General features: G+C 48.4%; 1 protein-coding gene across 1 annotated transcript in view; it reads right to left on the reverse strand.

Annotated features, from left to right (window-relative positions):
• Window positions 1-4,804: 4,804 nt before the first annotated feature.
• Window positions 4,805-8,520, reverse strand: part of rtn4rl1b (reticulon 4 receptor-like 1b) — a 271,253-nt gene continuing 267,537 nt past the window's right edge. The window contains exons 2-3 of the mRNA XM_063204337.1: window positions 7,951-8,402; window positions 4,805-5,945 (exon numbers count right to left, since the gene is read on the reverse strand). Of these exons, the coding sequence (XP_063060407.1) occupies window positions 4,911-5,945; window positions 7,951-8,402 (1,487 nt within the window). The 3' untranslated portion in view covers window positions 4,805-4,910. The remainder of the gene's footprint in view (window positions 5,946-7,950; window positions 8,403-8,520) is intronic.

Raw genomic sequence — 8,520 nt, forward strand, 5'->3', positions numbered from 1 at the left:
GACTGCAGGGATGTTACATATGCATGGCGGTCATGCGTGGGAAGACACATAACAGGCTGTAACCTGTGGTGTTTACTGGACTATAGCAGAGAATTTCACCATTAGCAGGCGGGCGATGACTAACTCGACTTGGCAGAGCAAAAGGACATTATAACACATCACACAGGCCTATTTTCTCCCCAACCGCCCTGATGTAGCCTAACACCTCAGCAAGGCAGGCCTATTAGTCATATTAGTTAGTCAGATCCGTTTGTTAGATCACCTGTGTCATGTGCTGATGCCCTACCGGGCGAATACTGTGGTGGTGGCGAATAAGCGACACTGAGAATCAGGGCTCTAAATTAACACCAGCCAACCAGGCAAATGCTGGTGAATTTTTAGTTTGGCTGGTAGAAATGACCAACTTACTATACGCTTTGATGCATTAGTGAGTGTGTGTTTGGCTAGCAAGATTAACACCTACAAGCAATTTTGTCTGGTGATGAAAAAAGTTAATTTAGGGCCCTGCTGAGAATGTTGCTGGACTGTGCGGCAAGAGCAATACGAGCGATAGAAGCGACAAAGTATGTCCGTTAAAAGCAGAATGCAAGCATTGCAACATTGCACACTGAACGGGTTGCACACTGAGGAAGGCACATGTCGAAATGCGTAAAATCATTTTAAAAAACACTTTGATGCAAGGTGCGCCCCTTTCTGTTGAATTTTAAGCATTATAACATTCCCATTGGTTGTGACGGCTGTCGCCGAACCGCATCATAGCTAATTTGCATAATATTCGCTCAAGTCCAACTACAAACTGTCGCTCAAGTTGCTCGAATCGCCTCTAGTCGCCCGAATCGCTTTTGTCTCTTCTCTCGCCAGCGACTCAATACAAAGTCAATTACTTCCTTTGTGGGAATCACTCATGTCGCACTTGGTGTATTTGTGAGTTACTCTTCATCCACATATGCATGTTCAGCTGTTGGTGATGGCGTGCATGTCTGACGGAGTACAGCTTTTCTTTTTCTGTGTTCCATTCATACACGTGTTCTGACTAGCAGACAGATCCACTGCTATTGTCGAAGTTGAAAATGATGAAACTTTTGACAGCAGAGTCCACAAATCTGCACAATACATGTCGTCTATGCAAAGGCATTTGGGATCCATCAATGGACGGTGCCCATTGGATGAAGGGTCATGTAGAGCAGGACGCTAACTCCCTGAAGCAGAGTTCACCACCTCTGCCACCAGGGTGAAGACTGCCACTCCACGGAGATACTGAAGAACACATTGTGTGTGTTTGATATGCAGGCGGCAGTGGCGAGCCGCAGAGAGTTTGATGAAATGGTAACCTGGCGAGCGCACAGGGGGAGCGTGGATGTGGAATTGACTACGTAGGACTAATGACACTGGGGGCCCTGCCAAGCCAGATGCACAAGACGAGACGAGAGATAATAGAATAGAAAGTGAACCTACTGAGACTCCATGCAGGGACGCTGATAAGAGGGACAAAGGGGTCACTTGTCCCGGGCCCAGGGAGACAAGGGGCCCCAGAAATGGGTCCTCAATACATTGTATGTATTGGATTTGGGTCCCTTTCTGATTACTTTGTCCCGGGCCCAGCCAAAGCTGTCAGCAGCCCTGACTGTATGTGTGTATAGGTGTATAGCACTCAGTATAGCGCACTCAGGCACCCAGGGAAACACATGGTTATCCATCCATATAGTGAGGTTGGTGGAATATATGTTTGCCAAGCCATCAGCACCTGATTGGGGAGAGAGTTGAGATGCTGCATGAGGGGACACAAGATGACAAACAGAGAAGAAACGGGATGAATGAGCAAAGAGGAGAAGAAAGAGGAGAGACACATGAGAAACAGGAAGAAAGAAAAGACAGGAGAGAAAGGACGAATGAGGATAGATAGAAGAGAATAAGGAAGAACAATGAGATCCAGAGGGGAGAAAAGATGAAAGGAGAGACAGCAGAAAACAAAAGAACATGGATAAACCAAAAAGAGTAATGGAGAAAGAGAAGAGGAGAAAGGAGAAAATGAATAATGGTGAGGTATAGAGGAGAGAAAAGGAGAAAGGAGAGAAACAAGAGAAAACAGAAGAATGAGGAGAGCAGAGGAGAAAGAGGAGAGACAAACACACACCTGTCGAAACAATAGGCTCCATTTCCTCTCCAAAGTACTGATGCAATCCACAACCAAGGAAAAAGGATTCCCAAGAAATCAAACAGCACAGCTTCAATTTTAACATAAGAAGATATAGATTTTAATATCTTTATAAACATTTTCTCACTCTTTTTTTCTGAGAACAACTTGTTAAACCATCAAATCACAGGGATGGAGAGACAAGAGAGATAGAGATGGAGAGATAGGGAGGGAGGAAGAAGGGAGGGGAGACGAGGACAGGGGAGGGAAGAGGAGAGGAGATCGAATTGTGCAGTTTATCTGAAAACGGTGCAGAAGGATGTAACAAAATAACCCCCAAAAATATATATAAATCAAGAAACAGAATATGAATCCACAGATAAGCACTCCTCCCTCGAGGAGTCTGCAACCCTGTAATCAGCAATGTCATTTTTAATATCGTTATTCTCATAGTAAATAATGGTTAATATCCAACCTGCCACATGTTCTTGTTGCTTATGATAATAAGAGTCCATGTCTCATTTGTTTTTTGTTTGTTTGTTTGTTTGTTTGTACAAAGACCACCTCGGTTTGGAGGCACATCCAGAACAGCAGTACATAGATATTTATATCGTATTTTTCTCTTTTTTTTAATCCTCAGGAAAAAAAGTCCAACTCCTTGCCTTTGTTGGGCCACTTGCCTTCAGAATGTTCCAGAAACCGATTGTCTGTTTGAGTGGCCTGCTGTGGCCACCAGTCCGAACAGCGTAAAAAAAAAGAAAAAAAAGAAAAAAAAGAAAGAACGAAAAAAAAAAGGAACAGCAGTCATTGAAACATTTCAAGCAGTTCATTGGTTCCAAAAAGGTCCTTGTTTGGTCACGCCAAAATGGACAGTGCACCTCAGCACGACAAGTCTTTCTTGTAAAGTACTCAAACCCTCTCCCACCCTCTCCCCATCTCTTCCCGCATCTTCTTCTCTCCCCTTCTTCTTTTAATCTAGACGCTCGTTGGGCCTTTGACACGTTGAATGGGAAGGGATGGCCTTGTTCAGGCAGAATAAGCACAGAGAACAGATTGAGTTCATCCTCCATTTTCACCTTCTTCCCCCCTGGCCAAACCCAAGCCAACCCCCCTCCTCCACCCCCACTGCACCCCCTCACCTGTGTCCTCTCCATCTCTCCCCCCTCATCCACACTCCCTCCTGTCCCTCCGTGTGTGACTTCTTTCTGAGTTGTCAGCAAATCAAACAACATGGGTAGCACAAAGAAGCCGACATATTCTCTAAAATGCACTCATAGTTTTTTTGTTTAACATTTTCTTTTTTTTCTTTTCTTTCCTTCCCGTCTTCTCTAGACACACGTAATTCTTTTTTTTCTCTTTTTCCAAAAGAATATAGCAGCTAGTGGATAATTGCCTTTTGTAATGTGCAATAGCAAAAGAAATACAATCACAGACAAAACGAAGAAGAAGAGGAATGGAGGGACCTGAAATAACAAATGGGAAAAAGGGAAGAAAAACTACGGGGAGGCAAAGAAATTGTCTGCCAAAATGTCACACAAAAAAAAACCCAGAACAAAAAAAAGGCGAGAACGGAATGTATTTGTACTAGTGCCAAGTCGAAAATATTTACCTGCAATGAGCTCCATTGTGAAGACAAATGTCGACAAAAGTGTGTTGTGTGAGAAAAGCGGAATGTGCATTCCTTGGCTGATAAGTAATGTTCCTCTATTACCCTCCTCTCCCCATGTCAACAGTACTTATGTTGGCAACGGACCAAATAAAAACACATTTTGGCAATAGATGCTCCATTTGACAATGGATCAACCTTGTGTGGTGTGTGCAAAAAAAGAAAGTTGTACATTTGCATTCTCCTGCTAAAAGCAAAACCCCAGAAAGAAAACACAGAAAAGCAAAAGAAAGAAAGGAACAGCGTGGACAAAACTGTCCCGCTCTGGCCAACAACATAAAGCTTCTTCTCCATCATGATCCCGAGATTGCCCCTCGTCTCTGTCTTCTCTTAAGTCCTCTTACTTTCTGTCACAGTTAATGACGCACGACTACCATGAAACTGGACGAGAATAAAACCAGACGACACGAAATGAGAAAATCAACCGCAATGGCGACGGTGGCAGTGCAAGCATGGTGTTATGGTGTGTTCTGCCTCCCTCTGCTCCTCTTGCCTTCTGCTCTTCACCATGTTATTCAGGCTCCCGCATGATTCCCGCACAATACTGTGCGAGTGGCTTTTCACATTGGATGCTCAGTTGTTGTTTCGTAATAGGTCTGGTGGTCTGGGTTCAGAGTTCTAAAAACGGCAAAAAGCTCCTCACACAATGGTATAGTTACACACACAAGGGGCACAGACACGCACACACACACACACATGCCGCAGACATGCGCACACACACACATGTGCACACACACACACACACACACACACACACACACACACACACACACACACACACACACACACACACACACATACACACACACACACACACACACACACACACACACACACACACACACACACACACACACACACACACACACACACACAGAGGCAACCACAGTAAGTCCTTTTTCTTATCACGCGCACAAACACACACACACACACACACACACACACACACACACACACACACACATAGAGGCCTTCCACTGGCGGAGCTTAGAGAGCAGGTTTGTTGGAGGATTGCATTGTCATTGTCATCGTTATGGCCATGATACTGTGTGCTGCGCTGTGCTGTTCTGCAATGGGGGTGGGGTTGGGGGGAGATCAGGCCAGGCCAGGTCAGCGCAGGACGACTAGTTCTGTGGCGAGGGGCGTCAGCACCGCCAGCAGGCAGCAGAGGAGCAGAGACCAGGCCTGGGGCCCCGCCGCCCGGTCAGTGGGCAGCTGCACCCCACTGGGGGGCCGCATGGAGGTCCGGGGGGTGCACTTGTGCTTTCTCCGCGGCGTGTGGCCGTCCGGGGTGGTGGGGTCGTCCTTCCCTCCCCCTCCGTCGGGCGAGGCGTACTCCTTGTCGACCATCACCTCGTTCTGGCCCCCCCGGCCCTTGCCCCCCTTGGTGCGCTGGCGGGTGCAGTTCCGCGAACGGCCCCCTCCTCCTCCTCCTCCTCCTCCACCACCACCGCTGGCCCGCGGAGGGCTACCACCACCTCCGGGCTGCTCTCTTCCGTTGATGGAGGTGGGCGGGTGGGGTAAAGGGGAGGGCGGCGAGGGGTGCAGCCCTCCTCCACCTGCGCCTCCTCCTCCTCCTCCATGGCGGTGGTGGTGGTCGGGCCTTCCGTGGGGCGTCGTGGGCTCCTTCTTGGGCGACACCTTGCTGTTGCCGATGCTGCTCCCGGTCCAGGTGTTGCCCTGGCTGAGCGACTCGGACCCGGAGCAGTTGGGGAAGTCCTCCTTGTGCAGCTGCTTCAGGTCCTTGCCCGCCGCCTTGGCCGGCGCCACGCAGCCCACCTCCGACGTGGAGCCCCGGAACTTCTTCAGCCAGTCCCAGAGCGACATCGCCTTGCAGTCGCACTCCCAGGGGTTGTCGTTGAGCCGCAGGTACTCCAAGGCGGGCAGCTGGGTCAGCGACTCGCCGCTCAGCTCCCGCAGCGAGTTGTTGAACAGGTAGAGGGTGGTGAGGCGCCGCAGGTCGTGGAAGGCCCGCTGGTCCACCCACTCCAGCCGGTTGTGGTGGAGCAGCAGGCGGTCCAGCGCGCCCAGGCCCCGGAAGGTGTTCTGGTGCAGCCGCCACAGCCGGTTGCCGTGCAGGAACAGGTGGCTGAGGTTGTGGAGGTCCACGAACATGTCGTCCTGCAGGAACCCCAAGTGGTTGTCCTGAGGACGGAGAGAGAGAGAGATGGAGAGAGAGAGAGACAGATACAAAGTATGAAAGGGGGAGACAGAGATAAAGGGAGAGAGAGAGGGTGGGAAGAAAAAGATTCAGGAGATAAAGAGAGACAGAGAAGGAGAACATGAGATAATAAGATCGTTCATCTCAACGACACAAACGGGACCGTGTCCCAAGCCTTAATGGGAGATTTTATTAGGCAATGAAATAACAATGGAGGATTTTTTATTCGGCCAATATGAGCCTCGGCGTTCAAGGCCGTCATTGAACTCTCGTGACTCTCGAGAGTTACAGTTATGCAGCACATCATGCTCAATCCGCTTCAGTATGATAAGAGGCACAGAGAAAGCTGGAGGGGGGGCTGAATTAGTTGAAAGAGAGAATGAGTAAGAAAAACGACAGATGAAAGAGGAGAGAAAAAGAGAGAGAAGAGACAATGGGGAGAACTGGGTAGTCTAGACTAGACAGCCTGACCCCCAGGTAAAGATCTGAGAGCTCCAGAAATGAGACATGGGGAATGAAAGAGGGAGAGAGGGAGGGGTGTGTGTGAGAGAGAGAGAGAGAGAGAGAGAGAGAGAGAGAGAGAGAGAGAGAGAGAGAGAGAGAGAGAGGGAGGGGTGTGTGTGAGAGAGAGAGAGAGAGAGCATCGGGCCAGACACTACACTAAACTATACAACACTGTACTACACTCAGTAGATGCTTTTATCCAAAGCAACTTACAGCACAGGAGGGGTGAGATAAGAAGGAGAGAAAGGGGGGGGGTGAAATGGAAGGACTGAGGAGTGGGTTAGCATGCTCAGCTAACAACCTGATAGAGGACATATTTTATAACAGTGGTTCTCAACTGGAATAGTCTTGTGACCCACAATTCGACGTGGTCAATACGTTGTGACCCAAACTGCGTGTCGCACCGTCAGATTCTTCCAATAATAATACAAAATATTATCATGCATTTCATAATATGCATTATTATTTGCATTGTATGCTGATATACAATGTGTCTTATGAAGTAGTGGAGAGGAAAAGGCCTATTAACCATGTTTCACTCTGTCTTCAACATCATAGTCATTTTTAGTGCATTGCATCACAGCTCCGCGACCCACCCAGGAACCCTCCGCGACCCACTTTTGGGTCCCGACCCACCAGTTGAGAATCACTGCTTCATAGCACAAGATGAACATTAATTGTACACGGTCCCTTTGTATTGAAAGATGAAGAAAGTATTTGACTCAAAGCTTGCCACATTTTAGTCATGAGTAGCACCTTTTAGTCGCGAGTGCGGTGTAATCCATCTAAATACTTTCCATTTCCAACTCGAAACTCTGACATACTATTCTGACCTGCAGGTAGAGATACTGCTCAATACATCTTCTCTTGCACAAGACTGATGTTATGTAATTGTATATGTACAGTATACAATACAATAAAATGAAATAAATGCCTAAACTTGCAAGGAAGGATGGAATTGGCCTTTAACATAGTAACTTCCCACCAATGTAATAACACAAGTGTGCAGTTATTATGTTGGCAGGGAATTATTACGTCTGTGGGAAGGTTGAGAGGTTTTGAACAGAACATTTTGTCACATTATGTCCTATCAATGTAATAGCATGTACAGAACATGTTGAAAGCACAGAACAGCACAGAACATGTTGAAAGTAGATATTGAAGGAACCCCCTTGTATTATTGTTCAAAACTATGTATATATTATTTGTTAAATTTGACCGCTAGGAATTGAGAATGTCTTTGTGAACATTGAAATCCTGAATTGTTTTGGACCCTTCAATACAAAATAAAACTCGAATATCTACTTTCGTTGAATTATGGGATTATTGATGGGATTACATTGATGGGATAGAATATAACACTTCTCAACTTTCCCACCAATGTAATAATTCCCAATCATTACGCTAGCAGAAAATGATAACATTAGCCGGGGCTATTCCATCTGAACAAACAGCACATCGGTCAGCCATTGGCACTCCCCTCACCTGCAGGTAGAGGTACTGCAGGTTCCGCAGGCCCTTGAAAAGGTCCGTGGGCAGCACGTCCAGGCCGCAGCGGTACAGGTGCAGCGCGTGCAGCTTGCCCAGGCCCCGGAAGGTCTCGGCGTCCAGCTGCCGCAGGTGCCGGTTGTCGCCCAGGTCCAGCTCCTCCAGCGCGTGGAAGCCGTGGAAGGCGCTGGGCTCGATGTAGCTGATGTTGTTTGAGTAGATCCACAGCGTGACAGTGGTGGGGCTGAAGTGGCCGCGCAGCAGCCGGTGGATCTTGTTGTTCTGCAGGAAGATGCGCTCGCTGTGCGGCGGGATGCCCTCCGGCACCGACAGGAAGTTGTGCGACTGGCAGCTGACGGTGCTGGGCCCCGTGTAGCAGATGCAGTGGCGTGGGCACGAGCGCGACAGCTCCAGGCCGCACAGCACCAGCAGGAACTCCAGCCCGCAGCCTGTGGCGGAAAGAGGAGGAGAGTAGGGGAGGGGAGGGGAGAAGAGAGAAGAGGAGGACAGGAGGGAGGGAGATGAGGAGGAGAGAAGAGGGAGAGGGATAGAGAGTAGAGAGAGGAG

This window comes from Engraulis encrasicolus, chromosome 8 (genome assembly GCF_034702125.1).
Source record: "Engraulis encrasicolus isolate BLACKSEA-1 chromosome 8, IST_EnEncr_1.0, whole genome shotgun sequence".
NCBI classification, from domain to species: Eukaryota; Metazoa; Chordata; class Actinopteri; order Clupeiformes; family Engraulidae; genus Engraulis; species Engraulis encrasicolus.